General features: G+C 38.8%; 1 protein-coding gene across 3 annotated transcripts in view; it reads left to right on the top strand.

Moving 5' to 3' along the window:
- LOC144286877 (uncharacterized) overlaps window positions 1-19,721 on the top strand; it is a 63,479-nt gene that overhangs the window by 18,563 nt on the left and 25,195 nt on the right. For 2 of the 3 annotated variants that reach the window (XM_077853946.1, XM_077853948.1), the window contains exons 1-2: window positions 15,043-15,149; window positions 19,366-19,416. In XM_077853946.1, the coding sequence (XP_077710072.1) occupies window positions 19,392-19,416 (25 nt within the window). In that variant the 5' untranslated portion in view covers window positions 15,043-15,149; window positions 19,366-19,391. Of the gene's footprint in view, window positions 1-14,403; window positions 14,458-15,042; window positions 15,150-19,365; window positions 19,417-19,721 lie in introns of those variants that run through there. The other variant, XM_077853947.1, reaches the window with a different exon arrangement.

Here is a 19,721-nt window from a genome sequence, read left to right as displayed (position 1 = left end):
TGATGAGCACTGGGTGTTGTATGAAAGTGATGAATCACTAAATTCTATACCTGAAGCTAATATTACACTGTAAGTTAACTAACTGGAATTTAAATAAAAACTTGAAAAAGAAAAAAAAGTCTTGTCACCCAATTATACATTCCTATTGGAGGAGGTAATCAAAAGGTTGTAACTACTGGTTGACCCTTTAGCCAGACCCAGGCAACCAGAGGCTCCTCACTCCCTCCTCTGTCTCTGGAATGTATCCTCTGCCCACCATTCTTACAGTGGGAGCCATGTTCAAGTATGTAATGTTGAGGGAGCAATGTGTTTTGAAGCCATCTGGAACAGTATACATGACTGAACCCGGTTAAGACCTCTATATGAACTTTTAAGATACCAGAGGGTAGATGCAAAGATCTACTCATCTTGTGGCCACCCAGGAAAAGCTTTGTATGTAAGTTCCTTTGCTTAATAAATCTGCCGTCTACCAATCTGGATTGGTCTGCCTGTTCCTTTGGTCTTTCTTGATCACTGTTTATGGGGGGCCAGTTTTAGATTTCATCCAGGTAGCTTTCAAGGTTGTGAACCAACAGTTCCTCTATACTTTTGTGATAACCAACTTCTGATCCCTTCTCCCCATGTTTTGGCACTGGCTTACATTATTCCTTCCTGGTCTACCTTAGGAACTTTAAGCCACAAGTTTTACCTTCTCTTTAAAATAGCTTTCTAGGAGTACCTGGCTGGCTCAGTCAAAAGGACAGGCAACTGCTTGATCTCAGGGTTGTTAGTTTGAGCCCCACATTGGGTGCAAAGATTACATACATATATTATATATACATTAAAAAAGAGCCTTCTAGGGGCACCTGGGGGGCTGAGTCTGTTGAGCATCCAACTCCTGGTTTTGGCTCAGATCATGATATCGGGGTCCTGAGATAGAGCCAATTTTGGGCTCTGCACTGGATGCAGAGTCTGCTTGTCCCTCCCCATGCTTGCTTACTCTTTTTCGCTCGCTTTCTCTCTCTCTCAAATAAATAAAAATCTTTTTTTAAAAATAGACTTACAATTTTCTTACTCTAATTACCAAGAAATATACTCTTCATATTCATCAAAAATACTAATCCCTGCATTTCTACATTTTCTTTCAATACATAACTATCTTTTAACTTCTTTTACTGTCCAACTACTCTCTGTTCTCACCTGCTCTATAAAAATTTGCAACATTTGATCACCTCAGTCATTCAAATCTTCACTTCTATTGCTGAGCCTTGCTAAGGAAAATCATATAAACTTGCATATTAGAGCCCCTCCAAATTCATTTCCTCCTAAATAGTACAGGACCTAAGAACATTTTAACTCCGGGGGCGCCTGGGTGGCTCAGTTCAGTTAAGCATTTGCCTTTGGCTCAGGTCATGATCTCTTGTCCTAGGATCAGCCCCTTACCAGGCTACCTGCTTATTGGGGAGTCTGCTTCTCCCTTTCTCTCTGCCACTCCCTCCACTCACGCACATGCTCTCTCTCTCTCAAATAAATAAATCCTTAAAAGAAAGAACATTTTAACTCCATTTCCCCTTCCCTACATTAATATTGTTTCATATCTTTTAATACTAACTTATATTCTTTTAATTCAGCAAAATATTATTAGTAACAATGTTTTATGAGGCCAGTATTCATTCAGATTTATCCACTTTTGCCTTTTCTTTGCTATTAATCTTTTTTTTTTTTTTACTTCAGACCTTTCATTTGAGATAACTTTTCTCTGCTTGATGTAACTTCCTTATTTAGGATCTGCTAGTAACAAATAATGATATGGAAGGCATTTTGGCATAAAAACATCTTTATTTTACCCTTACTTTTGAAATATATTTTCTCTGGGTTTAGAATTCTAGGTGGACAGTTATGCTCTTTTAGCTCATTGAAGATATCATTCCACTATATTCTGCTTTATAACATTGCTGATGAGAAGTCAGCTGTGAATCTACTGATCTTTGGAAAATAATCTTTTTCTTTTAAAAAAAAATTCTCTTTAGTTTAAAAGTTTCACTACAATGTGGAAGATAGGAATGGATTTCTTTCCATTTATTCTCCTTGGGATTCTTTGGAACTTGAGTCTGAGAATTGGGATCACTCATAAGATCTGGAAAATTCTCAGCCACTGTCTCTTCCAGTATCGTCTCTGTCCCATAGTCTTTTTTCCCCCTGGAACTCCAGCTAAATGTATATTAAACCTTTTTCCTCCATCTTCCATGACACTTAACCCCTCTTCAGTATTTTCTATATTTTTTTCCTGTGCATCATTCTGGAGGGTTTTGCCTGACTTGACTTCTAGTACACTAACTCTAGTTAGTCTAATTTGCTATTGCATCTAGCTATTTACCTCTTTATTTTATTTCTTGTATTCCTATTGTTTGTATTCCTTTTTTGCATTTTGCCTTGCATTCCTTTGTTTTTTATTCTCAATTTCTAGAAACTCGACTTAGTTCTCTTTCAAATCTAATAGCTATGTTTTTATTTCTTGCAGATATTTTCAAATTTACATAGTTATCTTATAATATTGGTCTCATAATTCCAGTTAATGAATTGTTTGGGGGGTTTTCTTTACTCTCTGTTGTCTCTTCTGATTCTCACTTACAGTGTCCTTGTTTCCCTATGTGTTTGGTTATTTCCTGTATGCTATTCAATGTCACTGAAAAATTACTGTAAGAATTCTTTGAGACCTAAAATGAAATGCATTCCTCCAGAATGGATTTGCTTTTCAACTATGACTTTTCATTTCTATCCCTTCATAAGCTTTTCAGGTTATAATTTCCTTTCTTCAGCTGTACTAATTTAGTTATCACTACTTTACTTGCATTCTAATTTCTAAATATTACTGAAGTTTGTTGTTCACTGGTATCTCCTCTCCTATATTGTTGCTATCTTTTGTGAGTGATCATAGTTTTTATTCCTTACCTATTATCATTTTATTGAAGTTTGCAAGAAGAAGAGAAAATAAATACTTGAGAATAGTAAAAAAAAAAAAAAAAAAAAAGGTTTTGAGACATTACCCTAGTCAACAAATTGATCAAACTATTTTTTCTGAAAAACAATTAAATAACTAAAATCCATGGGGCACCTGGGCGGTTCAGTTGTTGAGCATCTCCCTTTGGCTCAGGTCATGATCCCAGTAGTCCTGAGTTTGAGTCCCACATCAGCCTCCCTGAAGGGAGCCTACTTCTCCCTCTGCCTATGTCTTTACCTCTCTCTCTGTGTGTCTCTCATGAATAAACAAAATAATCTAAATAAATAATTCATTAATAAATAAATAAATATCCAGACTCAGATCTCCAGCTAAAAATTGAGATATGATATACACTAATATAATGAGACTGAAGAAGAGAAATTAAGGAGTCAATCCCATTTACAATTGCACCCAAAAGCATAAGATACCTAGGAATAAACCTAACCAAAGAGGTGAAGGATCTATACCCTCAAAACTACAGAACATTTCTGAAAGAAATTGAGGAAGACACAAAGAGATGGAAAAATAATAATAAATAAAAATAAATAATCCATGAGCATGGATTAGAAGAATAAATACTGTGAAAATGTCAATGCTACCCAGGGCAATTTACATGTTCAATGCAATCCCTATCAAAATACCATGGACTTTCTTCAGAGAGTTGGAACAAATCATCTTAATATTTGTGTGAAATCAGAAAAGACCTTGAATAGCCAGGGGAATGTTGAAAAAGAAAACCAAAGCCAGGGGCATCACAATGCTGGATTTCAAGCTGTATTACAAAGCTGTGATTATCAAGGCAATGTGGTACAGGCAAAAAAAATAATAAAAACAGACATATAGTTCAATGGAACAGAATAGAGAACCCAGAAATGGGCCCTAAACTCTACGGTCAACTAATATTCGACAGGGAAGCAGGCAGGATGGCGGAAGAGTAAGGTCTCCAAATCACCTGTCTCCACCAAATTACCTAGAAAACCTATGAATTCGGCCTGAGAATTAAAGAGAGAACACCTGGAATGCTACAGTGAGAAGAGTTCGCGCTTCTATCAAGGTAGGAAGACGGAAAAAAAGAAATAAAGAAACAAAGGCCTCCAAGGGGGAGGGGCCCCGCGAGGAGCCGGGCTGCGGCCGGGGCGAGTGTCCCCAGGACAGGAGAGCCCCGTCCCGGAGACGCAGGAGCTGCACCAACCTTCCGGGGCGGAAAGGCCTCGCGGGGAGTTAGAGCAGGACCCAGGAGGGCGGGGATGCCCTCGGCTCCCTGGGACACTAACAGACACCTGCGGCGGGCAGGAGAGTGCGCGGCGGGACCCGGAGCAGCTCGGAGGGGCTCCGCGAAGGGGGCTGCGGGCCGGGAGCGCGAATCCAACAGCGCAGGCTCCTGAGCACAGGGCGCCGGGACACACCCAGGATCCGGCCTCCCCGCGGGACAGGCAGAGGCCAGGAGGGCCCAGGACAGCAAGGACCCTCCTGCCCCGGAGCCTCCAGGCCCTGCAGACGGAGAGCTCCGTGGTTCCTGCCGGAGCTGAATACAGGTTTCCAGAGCTGGCCCCGCCACTGGGGCTGTTGCTCCTGGGGCCTCACGGGGTAAACAACCCCCCACTGAGCCCCGCACCAGGCAGGAGGCAGAGCAGCTCCCCCGCTGCTAACACCTGAAAATCAGCACAACAGGCCCCTCCCCCAGAAGACCAGCTAGACGGACAATTTCCAGGGGAAGCCAAGGGACTTAAAGTACACAGAATCAGAAGATACTCCCCAGTGGTTCGTTTCTTCTTTTTCTTCTTCTTCTTTTTTTTTTTTTTTTTTTGTTGTTGTTGTTGTTTTGTTTTGTTTTGCTTTTTGATCTGTTTCCTTCCCCCACCCCCTTTTTCTCCTTTCTTTCTTTTTCTTTCTCTTTTTCTTCTTTTTTTTTTTTTTGTTTTTTTCTTCCTTTTTTTTTTCCTCTTTCTCTTTTCTTTCCTTCTTTCTCTCCTCTCTTTTTCTCCTTTTCCCAATACAACTTGCTTTTGGCCACTCTGCACTGAGCAAAATGACTAGAAGGAAAACCTCACCTCAAAAGAAAGAATCAGAAACAGTCCTCTTTCCCACAGAGTTACAAAATCTAATTACAATTCAATGTCAGAAAGCCAATTCAGAAGCACTATTATACAGCTACTGGTGGCTCTAGAAAAAAGCATAAAGGACTCAAGAGACTTCATGACTGCAGAATTTAGAGCTAATCAGGCAGAAATTAAAAATCAATTGAATGAGATGCAATCCAAACTAGAAGTCCTAACAACGAGGGTTAACGAGGTGGAAGAACGAGTGAGTGACATAGAAGACAAGTTGATGGCAAAGAGGGAAACTGAGGAAAAAAGAGACAGACAATTAAAAGACCGTGAAGACAGATTAAGGGAAATAAACCACGGCCTGAGGAAGAAAAACCTACGTTTAATTGGGGTGACGCAGGGTGTCAGACTGGATAAAAAAGCAGGACCCATATTTGCTGTCTACAAGAGACTCATTTTAGACAGAAGGACACGTACAATCTGAAAATAAAATGTTGGAGAACCACTTTCCATTCGAATGGTCCTCAAAAGAAAGCAGGGGTAGCCATCCTTATATCAGATAAACTAAAATTTACCCCGAAGACTGTAGTGAGAGCTGAAAAGGGACACTATCTCATACTTAAAGGATCTATCCAACAAGAGGACTTAACAATCCTCAATATATATGCCCCGAATGTGGGAGCTGCCAAATATATAAATCAATTATTAACCAAAGTGAAGAAATACTTAGATAATAATACACTTATACTTGGTGACTTCAATCTAGCTCTTTCTATACTCGATAGTCTTCTAAGCACAACATCTCCAAAGAAACGAGAGCTTTAAATGATACACTGGACCAGATGGATTTCACAGATATCTGCAGAACTTTACATCCAAACTCAACTGAATACACATTCCTCTCAAGTGCACATGGAACTTTCTCCAGAATAGACCACATACTGGGTGACAAATCGGGTCTGAACCGATACCAAAAGATTGGGATCGTCCCCTGCATATTCTCAGACCATAATGCCTTGAAATTAGAACTAAATCACAACAAGAAGTTTGGAAGGACCTCAAACACGTGGAGGTTAAGGACCATCCTGCTAAAAGATGAAAGGGTCAACCAGGAAATTAAGGAAGAATTAAAAAGATTCATGGAAAGTAATGAGAATGAAGATACAACCGTTCAAAATCTTTGGGATGCAGCAAAAGCAGTCCTAAGGGGGAAATACATCGCAATACAAGCATCCATTCAAAAACTGGAAAGAACTCAAATACAAAAGCTAACCTTACACATAAAGGAGCTAGAGAAAAAACAGCAAATAGATCCTACACCCAGGAGAAGAAGAGAGTTAATAAAGATTCGAGCAGAACTCAATGAAATCAAGACCAGAAGAACTGTGGAACAGATCAACAGAACCAGGAGTTGGTTCTTTGAAAGAATTAATAAGATAGATAAACCATTAGCCAGCCTTATTGAAAAGAAGAGACAGAAGACTCAATAAAATCATGAATGAGAAAGGAGAGATCACTACCAACACCAAGGAAATACAAACGATTTTAAAAACATATTATGAACAGCTATACGCCAATAAATTAGGCAATCTAGAAGAAATGGACGCATTCCTGGAAAGCCACAAACTACCAAAACTGGAACAGGAAGAAATAGAAAACCTGAACAGGCCAATAACCAGGGAGGAAATTGAAGCAGAAATCAAAAACCTCCCAAGACGCAAGAGTCCAGGGCCAGATGGCTTCCCTGGGGAATTCTATCAAACGTTTAAAGAAGAAACCATACCTATTCTCCTAAAGCTGTTTGGAAAGATAGAAAGAGATGGAGTACTTCCAAATTCGTTCTATGAGGCCAGCATCACCTTAATTCCAAAAACAGACAAAGACCCCACCAAAAAGGAGAATTATAGACCAATATCCCTGATGAACATGGACACAAAAATTCTCAACAAGATACTGGCCAATAGGATCCAACAGTACATTAAGAAAATTATTCACCATGACCAAGTAGGATTTATCCCTGGGACACAAGGCTGGTTCAACACCCGTAAAATAATCAATGTGATTCATCATATCAGCAAGAGAAAAACCAAGAACCATAGGATCCTCTCATTAGATGCAGAGAAAGCATTTGACAAAATACAGCATCCATTTCTGATCAAAACTCTTCAGAGTGTAGGGATAGAGGGAACATTCCTCAGTATCTTAAAAGCCATCTATGAAAAGCCCACAGCAAATATCATTCTCAATGGGGAAGCACTGGGAGCCTTTCCCCTAAGATCAGGAACAAGACAGGGATGTCCACTCTCACCACTGCTATTCAACATAGTACTGGAAGTCCTAGCCTCAGCTATCAGACAACAAAAAGACATTAAAGGCATTCAAATTGGCAAAGAAGTCAAACTCTCCCTCTTCGCCGATGACATGATACTCTACATAGAAAACCCAAAAGTCTCCACCCCAAGATTGCTAGAACTCATACAGCAATTCGGTAGCATGGCAGGATACAAAATCAATGCCCAGAAATCAGTGGCATTTCTATACACTAACAATGAGACTGAAGAAAGAGAAATTAAGGAGTCAATCCCATTTACAATTGCACCCCAAAGCATAAGATACCTAGGAATAAACCTAACCAAAGAGGTAAAGGATCTATACCCTCAAAACTGTAGAACACTTCTGAAAGAAATTGAGGAAGACACAAAGAGATGGAAAAATATTCCATGCTCATGGATTGGCAGAATTAATATTGTGAAAATGTCAATGTTACCCAGGGCAATATACACGTTTAATGCAATCAGTATCAAAATACCATGGACTTTCTTCAGAGAGTTAGAACAAATTATCTTAAGATTTGTGTGGTATCAGAAAAGACCCCGAATAGCCAGGGGAATTTTAAAAAAGAAAACCAAAGCCGGGGGCATCACAATGCCAGATTTCAGGTTGTACTACAAAGCTGTGGTCATCAAGACAGTGTGGTACTGGCACAAAAACAGACACATAGATCAATGGAACAGAATAGAGAACCCAGAAGTGGACCCTGAACTTTATGGTCAACTAATATTCGATAAAGGAGGAAAGACTATCCATTGGAAGAAAGACAGTCTCTTCAATAAATGGTGCTGAGTAAATTGGACATCCACATGCAGAAGAATGAAACTAGACCACTCTCTTTCACCATACACAAAGATAAACTCAAAATGGATGAAAGATCCTAATGTGAGACAAGATTCCATCAAAATCCTAGAGAAGAACACAGGCAACACCCTTTTGAACTCGGCCACAGTAACTTCTTGCAAGATACTTCCACGAAGGCAAAAGAAACAAAAGCAAAAATGAACTATTGGGACTTCATCAAGATAAGAAGCTTTTGCACAGCAAAGGATACAGTCAACAAAACTAAAAGACAACCTACAGAATGGGAGAAGATATTTGCAATGACATATCAGATAAAGGGCTAGTTTCCAAGATCTATGAAGAACTTCTTAAACTCAACACCAAAGAAACAAACAATCCAATCATGAAATGGGCAAAAGACATGAACAGAAATCCCACAGAGGAAGACATAGACATAGCCAACATGCATATGAGAAAATGCTCTGCATAACTTGCTATCAGGGAAATACAAATCAAAACCACAATGAGATACCACCTCACACCAGTGAGAATGGGGCAAATTAACAAGGCAGGAAACAACAAATGTTGGAGAGGATGTGGAGAAAAGGGAACCCTCTTATACTGTTGGTGGGAATGTGAAGCGATGCAGCCACTCTGGAAAACTGTGTGGAGGTTCCTCAAAGAGTTAAAAATAGACCTGCCCTACGACCCAGCAATTGCACTGTTGGGGATTTACCCCAAAGATACAGATGCAGTGAAACGCCGGGACACCTGCACCCCGATGTTTATAGCAGCAATGTCCACAATAGCCAAACTGTGGAAGGAGCCTCGGTGTCCATCGAAAGATGACTGGATAAAGAAGATGTGGTTTATGTATACAATGGAATATTACTCAGCCATTAGAAATGACAAATACCCACCATTTGCTTCAACGTGGATGGAACTGGAGGGTATTATGCTGAGTGAAGTAAGTCAATCGGAGAAGGACAAACATTATATGTTCTCATTCATTTGGGGAATATAAATAATAGTGAAAGGGAATATAAGGGAAGGGAGAAGAAATGTGTGGGAAATATCAGAAAGGGAGACAGAACGTAAAGACTGCTAACTCTGGGAAACGAACTAGGGGTGGTAGAAGGGGAGGAGGGCGGGGGGTGGGAGTGATTGGTGACGGGCACTGGGGGTTATTCTGTATGTTGGTAAATTGAACACCAATAAAATATATATATATATTTTAAAATTTCACAGCAATATCTTAATTTTTTTAAATTCATAATCCTGAGAACACTTAATCAAAAACCTCCCATTAAACTGAAAATATATGGAAAAAAAGCTAATATTCGACAAAGCAGGAAAGACCATGCACTGGAAAAAGGACAGTCTCTTCAATAAATGGTGCTGGGAAAAATTGGACATCCACATGCAGAAGAATGAAACTAGACCACTCTCTTTCACCATACACAAAGATAAACTCAGAATGGAAGAAAGATCTAAATGTGAGACAAGAATCCATCAAAATCCTAGAGGAGAACACAGGCAATACCCTTTTTGAACTTGGCTATAGCAACTTCTTGTAAGATACATCTATGAAGGCAAAGGAAACAAAAGCAAAAATGAACTATTGGGACTTCATCAAGATAAAAAGCTTCTGCACAGCAAAAGAAACTGTCAACGAAACTAAAAGACAGCCTACAGGTTGGGAAAATGCTGTGTGTCACTTGCCATCAGGGAAATACAAATCAAAACCACAATGAGATACCACTTCACACCCATGAGAATGGTGAAAATTAACAAGACAGGAAACATCAAATTTTGGAGAGGATGTGGAGAAAGGGGAGCCCTCTCGCACTGTTGGTGGGAATGTGAAGTGGTACAGCCACTCTGGGGAACTGCGTGGAGGTTCCTCAAAGAGTTAAAAACAGAGCTACCCTACAACCCAGCAATTGCACTACTGGGGATTTGCCCCAAAAATACAGATGCAGTGAAACGCCGGGACACCTGCACCCCATTGTTTATAGCAGCAATGTCCACAATAGCCAAACTGTGGAAGGAGCTACAACGTCCTTCAACAGATGAATAGATAAAGAAGAAAGAAGATGTGGTCTATATATACTCAGCCTTTAGAAAGGACGAATACCCACCATTTGCTTCGACATGGTTGGAACTGGAGGATATTATGCTGAGTGAAGTAAATCAATTGGAGAAGGACAATCATTATACAGTTTCACTCATATGGGCAATATAAGAAATAGTGAAAGGAATTATAGGGGAAAGGAGGGAAAATGAGTGGGAAAAATTAGAGTGACAAAACATGAGAGACTCCTAACTCTGGGAAACAAACAAGGGGTAATGGAAGGGGAGGCAGGCAGGGGGATGGGGTGACTGGGTGCCGGGCACTGAGGAGGGCATTTGATGGGATGAGCATTGGGTATTCTACTATATGTTGGCAAATCGAGCTTCAATTAAACATATATATAATATATATGTTTATGCTTTATATAAACATATACAAAATATTTTATACATTTTATTTATGTGTATATATATATTTATATACATATAAATTGAGAGGTGAGAAGCTATTGCATTTGGTCCTCAGGCTAGAGTATATTATGTTACACATGAAGCAAAAATAAGTATTTATACACGCAGATCAAATAAACAGTACTCTGCTTCCCTCAGTGATTCCCATCATATACATGATTAGCTAGTATACCTTTGTTGTTGTTCCTAGGAAATCAGCACAAACTTTCCTGCTATCTTAGAATAAAAAACTGAAAGAGATTTCTGAAGGTCCGTCCTGATAGAGAAGCTGAAAGAAATTTCAAAGTTTTCTTCTTACTTAAACTCAGTGAAATAAGTAATAAATGAAGGCTCTCTAAGGACAGGAGCCATTTCTGTGTTGCTCACTATTGTATCCCAGTGCCTAGCACAGGTATGCAGATATTTGATACTATATAAATATTTGTTGAATGAACAAGAAATGAAATTAATTACATAATGTGTTTAGCCACACTATTCAAGGCTTTCAACAAGGACTTTCCAGTTATTGTAATTAGTAGGTATTCACTGATAGTTAACTGGATATTTTATGTAAAATGACAACGTGCTATACATATAGCAAGAGCCCTCAAGGTGCAAATCTGCTAAATAAATGTATGGAGAGGAGGTGCCTGGGTGGCCCAGTCAGTTAAGCATTTGTCTTTGGCTCAGAGGATCTCAGGGTCCCTGTTCTGCAGGGAGTCTGCTTCTCACTCTCCCTCCGCTCGCTGTCTCTCTCTCTGTCTCTCTCTCTTAAATATATATATTTATTTAAATATATGGAGAAGGTATACTGGAAACTACTTCAAAAGAAGAATGGCACTGAAGGGTATTATGCTGAGTGAAGTAAGTCAATCAGAGAAGGACAAACATGATTTCATACATTCGGGGAATATAAAAAATAGTGAAAGGGATTACAGGGAAAAGGAGAGAAAATGAGTGGGAAATATCAGAGAGGGTGACAGAACATGAGAGACTCCTAACTGCGAAATGAACAAGGGGTAGTGGAAGGGGAGGTGGGCAGGGGGTTGGGGTGACTGGGTCACGGGCACTGAGGGGGGGGCACTTGACGGGATGAGCACTGGGTGTTATACTATATGTTGACAAATCAAAATCCAATAAAAAATATACAAACAAATAAATAAATTTGACCTTAAAAAAAGATGAATGGAATTCCACAGTAATAAATAGCATATTTTTCGTAAGAAATTCTATAATATGCATAATTTCTAAGTTGGAGGGGTTGCCCTAAAATACACTGCATCTGCAATCCTGGAAAAATATACCGATATAAAAGCTGATTCTGTCATTCTGACATGTTCCATTTCACTGTTTAAAATGTTTAATATTACCATGTGCAAAACATTATGCTACTTATTGGACTAGAATGTCTAGGTGGGATAAGGAATAAATACATTCTTTTCATTTAAAGGCACTCGCAATCTTTGAGCATGCAATGAACAGATCTACTAGAAAAAATGTAATAAACTAAGCTAACTTGGCAGTGTCTGACTGGAGAGTGTTAAATTGGGAAATAGCTAGACTTAAAATTCCAACTTCTTGCTCTTTTTCCAGGGATCTGGTATAGTAGGTGGTATAAAGTGAAGAGAACAAGCCTGAGGAGGGAGATGTTACATAGTGTGTAGAGTTGGGATATTAAAAGAAAGTAGAGAATAAATAATGAAACTAAAGTTAACGTTTTTAGAGGATAGTTTTCCCTTTCATGCTTATCTGCATGTGTGTATTCAACAACAAATCATAAAAAAATTAATTCTTTTGCTCTACTTAACAATATTTCTCAGTCAGTACACAATTGTGTCTGTCTGAATTGTGGCTTATTTTTTAGCTTCTGGGATGGTTGATCTGCATAAACTGCTAAAAGAAAGAAATTAAAAAAAAAAGAGAAAAATTCACAGGTGAGCAAATTGTTTTGTGAAAAGAAGTAGAACTAAAATGTAAACACTTCGCATTTACATACATATTTAAGGTTGTGTTTTCTTATTCTGTTATTGACCTTTAACTTCTACTTTTTTAACAATTAAAGTTTGATTCTAATGACATGAAAATTACTTTGGATTATTTATGTTTTGGCAAAAATGTGGCACTCTCAATAACAAGTTCTATATTCTCTGAAACTTCATTTTTTTAATAATAAATTTATTTTTTATTTGTGTTCAATTTGCCAACATACAGAATAACACCCAGTGCTCATTCCGTCAAGTGCCCCCCTCAGTGCCCGCCCAGTTACCCCCACACCCCGCCCTCCTCCCCTTCCACCACCCCTAGTTCATTTCCCAGAGTTAGGAGTCTTCATGTTCTGTCTCCCTTTCTGATATTTCCTATGAAACTTCATTTTTCATGTTGTGATTCACTCCAATGGGCAACCTGTTCATTCACTTATTTAACTAACATCTACTATCACCCAGTAAATTTTAAGGTGAAATTTTGGCAGGGATACAAATAATGTGGGCAGTGAAGATCATCTATCTCACAAGTCAGGCAAAGTGAAGAGTAACAGATTTTAGTGATGATAATAAAATTTAGATTAGGTAGCTGCCTATACATAACTTAGATCACTTTGCCTCCTATATATTCCTTTACTACAATTTGGGTTAACTCCTCTGAGGTTATTAAGAGCATTAGAAATAAGTATTTTATTTAGAACTCTCACAATAACTTCTGATAATTGTAGATAACCCTGTGCAAGCTTAGACACTTCATCATTTGGATTCAGAAGGCAATTCTCATCTGTTACCATTCCTTTCTTTTAAAGGAGGAAAAGTTGAAGCCAAGGACATACACAAAGCGCTGGGAAACATGGGGATAGAACTCACAGATAGAGAGCTCTGGAGGTTGTTGAAAATGTTGCCAATGACTAGTAGGTAGTTTACATACTGTGTATGTATGGAGTATCTCTGTGCTAGTGTAAACTTCAGTGTGAAAGCATATAAAGAATGGTTTCTTATAAAAATCTAAAAGGCAAAAAGATCAACTTTAGTTGTAAAGAAATTATGACTTTGACATTTTAGGTATATATTAGAGGGTATAATATCTTCATACCTGGGCCCTGCCATTAGGAGTATCATTACTCTGGGGTGCCTGGCTGGCTCAGTCAGTAGAGCATGTGACACTTGATTTCATGGTTTTAAGTTAAAGCCCCACATTGTGTGTAGAGATTTCTTAAAAATAAAGTCTTTTTAAAAAGAGTATAGGGACGCCTGGGTGGCCCAGTGGTTGAGCCTCTGCCTTTGGCTCAGGGCATGATCCCGAGGTCCTGGGATTGAGTCCCGCATGGGCTCCCCTTGGGGAGCCTGCTTCTCCCTCTGCCTATATCTCTGCCTCTCTCTGTGTGTCTCTTGTGAATAAATAAATACATCTTTTAAAAAAAAAGAGAGTATCATTACTGAGGGTAATGAAGCTTAATCAGGGCAAAGATAAAAAGAAGGCTAAATTAGTAGGTTGTAGAGGAAGGAAAAGGAGAAATCAGTTTGAGGAAAAAGGTATATTTGTTTCAGTGTAGAATGGACAGATGGTTCACATTAAGAATTTTATTTTTTTTCTTATTTATGAAGAGGTATGTGGGCCCGGGAAATGTAGGCATAGAACTTAAGATATTTTTAAAGTATATATTTATGAAATTATGCCCTTCCTACTCCTTTTTTTAACTATCCATATAACCTTTTTTTTTTTTTTTTACCTTAAATGTATCTTATTTCACAGCTGATGGAATGGTAAAGAAAAATACATTGCTTGATTATATAAAAGCTTTTCCTGGTAAGTGAGAATCTTAACAAATGGCAAGTAAAACTAACATCTGCAGACTTTACCTTAATTTTTAAAAGACCTTACCATTACACAATAATTAGATTATTGATTTTACTATCCCTTTAGCCTGTAAATCTACTTTAGATGCAACTATATCCAATTAATTTATAGTTCTCTGACCCTGAAAAAGTTTCAAAATTTATTTGCTATCCAGAGCTCTAGTTATTGTCCAAAATAATCAGGTTGACCATATATATTACATATATATGTATAATATAATATAAAAAGACAGTATGTGGAATTGATATGTAAGTACAATTATATATAATTTATATATTATTTTCTTCTAAATACATCTTTCCTGCAAACTATATAAAGAACCCCTAGGATGAGATTGGCAGAATATATTCTATTTCTGGCTTCCACAATAAACCTCTGTTGTGCAATGTGTTGAACATGTCCCACATGTAGCTGAAAACAGGTTTTGTGGGGTTTTTTAGTTATTGTGCTCTGGCTTTGTTCCATTCAGTTGGTGTGTGAATATGGCCAGTATTTTTCTTGGATACAGTTATTTTTTATCCTTATTTCTTCTTCCCTGAGGTGGAAAGTGTCGCACCTCTAAAATAGCATCCTGGAAAACTTGGGTTATGAGCTGGAGGGTGAGGAAGTTGAGGACCTGCAGAACCAACTGCCGACTGATGGTAAGCATGTTGTTGTGCCTTCAGGGAGAGTGAGCTCCTCTAATAAAATTTGCAAGTGTATTCATATGGGAAAAAATATTACCTCAGATCATTAGTGTCTAAATCAGTAATCTGTTAAAACAGTGACAGCCACCTGCAGAACTGAATTCCTAGATGCCAACTAGAAATTGACAGATCTAAGAAGCAAGTGAAGAAATGAAACAAAGGAAAGTCAAGAAATTTTACAGTCAGAAAAAAAAAGTAAAAATCCCTTAAATCGGGATCCCTGGGTGGCGCAGCGGTTTGGCGCCTGCCTTTGGCCCAGGGCGCGATCCTGGAGACCCGGGATCGAATCCCACATCAGGCTCCCGGTGCATGGAGCCTGCTTCTCCCTCTGCCTGTGTCTCTGCCTCTCTCTCTCTCTATCATAAGTAAATAAAAATTAAACAAAACAAAAAAAAATAAAATAAATAAAAATAAAAAAATAAAAAATAAAAACCCTTAAATCATCATAAATTTTAACTAGACTAAACAAAGGAACATATAATGGCAGAAAAGACAAGTAATCACTTCCCCAAATCTTTACTTATCTTGAAGATTATCTTCAGATGAGAGATATTTTTCATTGGTCCTGCTTATTTCTGGGATTTTCTCCAGCATCATATGGATATACCTGCTCCATGCTTCTTGCTCCCTCTTCTGGCAGAATTCTTTTTTTTTTTTTTTTTTTTAATTGAAGTTCAATTTGCCAACATACAGTATAACACCCAGTGCTGGGCAGCCCTGGTGGCGCAGCGGTTTAGCACCACCTGCAGCCCAGGGTGTGATTCTGGAGACCCTGGATCGAGTCCCACTTCTCCCTGTGCCTCTGCCTCTCTCTTTCTCTCTCTCTCTCTCTTTCTCTGTGTGTGTCTCTATGAATAAATAAATTTAAAAAAAATAAAAAACAACACCCAGTGCTCATCCCACCAAATGCATGCCCCCCTCAGTGCCCGTCACCCCATCACCCCCACCCACCTCCCCTTCCACTACTCTTTGTTTGTTTCCCAGAGTTAGGAGTCTCTCATGTTTTGTCACCCTCTCTGATATTTCCCACTCATTTTCCCTCCTTTCCTCTATAATACCTTTCACTATTTGTTATATTTCCCCATATGAGTGAAAGCATATAATGATTATCCTTCTCTGATTGACTGACTTCACCCAGCATAATACCCTCCAGTTCCATCCACATCGAAGCAAATGGTGGGTATTCGTCATTTCTAATGGCTGAGTAATATTCCACTGTATACATAGACCACATCTTCTTTATCCATTCATCTGTCGAAGGACATCGAGGCTCCTTCTGTTTCTTCTCTGGTTCTTACAACACACCAGGCTGGCTATTGAAAACCTCTCTTTTGTTTTCCAAAAGGTGGAGCTACAAGCTCAAATTTATGGTTTCTCCCTCGCCCACAGACCCTAGTGTGTTTTCTGAAGGCACTCACTGTTTACTCTCACCACTATATTCAGGAGTATGCACAAGAAGCTTGCAGCAGAGTTAGGGGTGTGGGGTTAGCACTATGGGTGTTGGAACTGCCCCTAGGCCAGGTGTGGGGTTCTTCCAGTGAGGTTCCTCCAACAATTCATGGACAGGCTTCTCTACTGAGTCTTGAAGGCAGTCAGCAGAGACTACACTTGTTTAATGCTCTTTAATATTATCTGCCTATTCCTGATCTCCTCCTTTTCCCCAGTCATAGAAGTCCCACCTCAACACTTTGGGTGCTGCAGGAAAAAAACTGGCTTCTCTAGCAGCATTCCACATAGCTGGGGTAGCTAGGAAATCACAACCCTCCCTCCCCCTCATCCCCATCCCAGGGAAAGATTGCCACCAGCTGGTGCAGCCCAGCACACTGTTGCCTTAGGAGTGGGGCAGCACTGTCAGGATTCCCCTTACCTCTCCAATGCCTCCAAACTCATTGTTAGATCCTGTGGAGGGCTGGAATCTCTCCTCTTAAAAGCTGGACCTCCACAAAGCCCTCTCTTTGTGGGTGTCTGCCCAAGTCATCACTCTCCTGAATTTTCCCAACCACAACTGAGAGGAGCTGTGGCTGGTTGGCAAGTTCCTACTGATTCTGCCGCCTGCACTAAAGTCTTTCTCCTTGTTACTCAATACCCATGTGGGCAAATTCCTGCGGGGTTTCTTGGTATATGGTGCTGGATCCCATAATGCCCACAGAGATATTTCTGTTCATAAATAGATGCTGAATTTAGTAGTTAAAAAGGGGGACAAGAAAGAGGGATGTCTTATGCTGCCATGATGCTGACATCATTCCTCAATAATTATAAAGTATTAAATGCCTGCTATATGCCACAAACAGTATTTGGCACTTGAAGTATGCTAAATAATACTAAATAAATAGTCCTCAAACAACTTTGAGAAATAGATTGTTATCTTAGTTTCCCTGATTGGAAATTGAGGGTCAGCCACAGAAGTCAATTGACTTGCTCAAAGCCACGTGACTGCTAAGTAGCAGAGAGAAGTTGTCAACCCTGTAAAAGTCTATATAGGTTTATATAACTTCAAAGTTTTGTCCTATCTACTAAATAATATAGCCTTGTATAAGAGAGGTAAGCAGTGCTTCAAAGACAATGATATGAGTGATACCTTCAGGGGGCTGTGTAATATGGCCTGAGAAATGAGGATTTTCAACCAGTAATCACACAAATTAAATGAAGGATTCAGAAAAGATTGGAAAAAAAAGAAAAAATTGGAAATCTTGATGGCTGTGGAATTGTAAGCATAAAGAATGTGCTGAGTAAGCATTGCACATGGAAGTAGCCATCTACAATATTTTAGGTAGGTGAACCCACTATAATATACATTGCTTTTAAATCCTGTGATAGTAAGGTGGCCAAACATCAGAGTACTCCTGGATTCTAAAGTAGAATAAGCCGAATGGAAAGCAGGCCCAGCAATGCTTTTAAAACTGCCTAGCTAAAAAATAATGAAAGAGATTTTAGAGGAAAGGAGAGAAAATGAGTGGGAAAAATTGGAGAGAGTAACAAAACATGAGAGACTCCTAACTCTGGAAAATGAACAAGGGGTAGTGAAAGGGAGTGGGCGGGGGTTGGGTGACTGGGTGATGGGCACTGAGGAGGGCACTTGATGGGATGAGCACTGGGTATTATATTATATGTTGGCAAATCAAACTCCAATAAAAAATATACATATATAAAATAATAATAATAATAATAATAATAATAATAATAATAATAAAACTTCCTAACACTGCTGGTATTTACCAGCAAAGAATACAAAAATACTAATTTAAAGGGACACATGCACCACAATATTTATAGCAGCATTATCAACAATAGCCAAACTATGAAAAGAGCCCAAATGTCCATGGATTGATGAATGGATAAAGAAGATGGGGTATGGGGATCCCTGGGTGGCGCAGCAGTTTAGCGCCTGCCTTTGGCACAGGGCGCAATCCTGGAGACCTGGGATTGAATCCCATGTCGGGCTCCCTGTGCATGGAGCCTGCTTCTCCCTCTGCCTATGTCTCTGCCTCTCTCTCTCTCTCTCTCTGTGTGACTATCATAAATAAATTTTAAAAAAGAAGATGGGGTATGTATTTAATGTATTTAAATATATAATGGAATATTAGCCATAAAAAAAGAATGAAATCCTGCCATTTGCAATGACGTGGATGGAGCTAGAGAGAATTATGCTAAGTGAAATAAGTCAGTCAAAGAAAGACAAATACCATACAATTTCACTCATCTGTGCAAATGAAGAAACAAAACAATCAATCTTGGGAAAAGAAAAGAGAGAGGAAAACCAAGAAACTGACTTTTAACTATATCTAACAAACTGATGGTTACCAGAGGGAAGGTGGATAGGTGTATGGGTTAAATAGGTGATGGGGATTAAGGAGTGCACTTGTGATGAGCACAGGATAATGTATTGAAGTGTTAAATCAGTAAATTGTACAACTGAAACTAAAAGCAAACAAAAAGAACTTCCTAGCACTGCTATGTATAGAATTTTATACTACAATTTTTTCTTTTGTGTTATATATTTATCATATTTATAATTTGATTCTTCAATTCCATGCTTATCTGGGATACATTTATAAAACAAATTTGGATAAATTTTTAAATTTCAGTGTTATGTTCTACAATATAAAGTTTTTATAATGTTTTCTGGATCTGAGTCATTATGGCTGGGTCTTGTTTGCACATTATCTTACAGGTGAAAAGGTTAAACTGAATACACTCATGGAAAATGTAAGGCCATTCAAAGGTGAGTGAAATCTTATAGGGAAAAGTCATTTTAAATACCAATATCCTGATGCTTTTCTATTATGCTTTTAAACATTTTATTCCTGATACTGACATTGTTATTCTTGTTGGTACATTAGTGGTATCTTTTATATAATGATCCAGATTGGTTTGGGGCTATATGCTTTTTGAGCAAACTACTGATTTTTTATATCTTAGTAAAATATCTTATATTCTCTGGATTTTTTTTCAATAATGCATATCTATTTATTCATGATAGTCACAGAGAGAGAGAGAGAGGCTCAGAGACACAGGCAGAGGGAGAAG

The sequence above is a fragment of the Canis aureus genome, chromosome 16 (assembly GCF_053574225.1).
Source record: "Canis aureus isolate CA01 chromosome 16, VMU_Caureus_v.1.0, whole genome shotgun sequence".
Classification (NCBI taxonomy): Eukaryota; Metazoa; Chordata; class Mammalia; order Carnivora; family Canidae; genus Canis; species Canis aureus.
The sequence above is the reverse complement of the archived record's forward strand: the minus strand, read 5'-3'. Positions and strand labels throughout refer to the sequence as shown.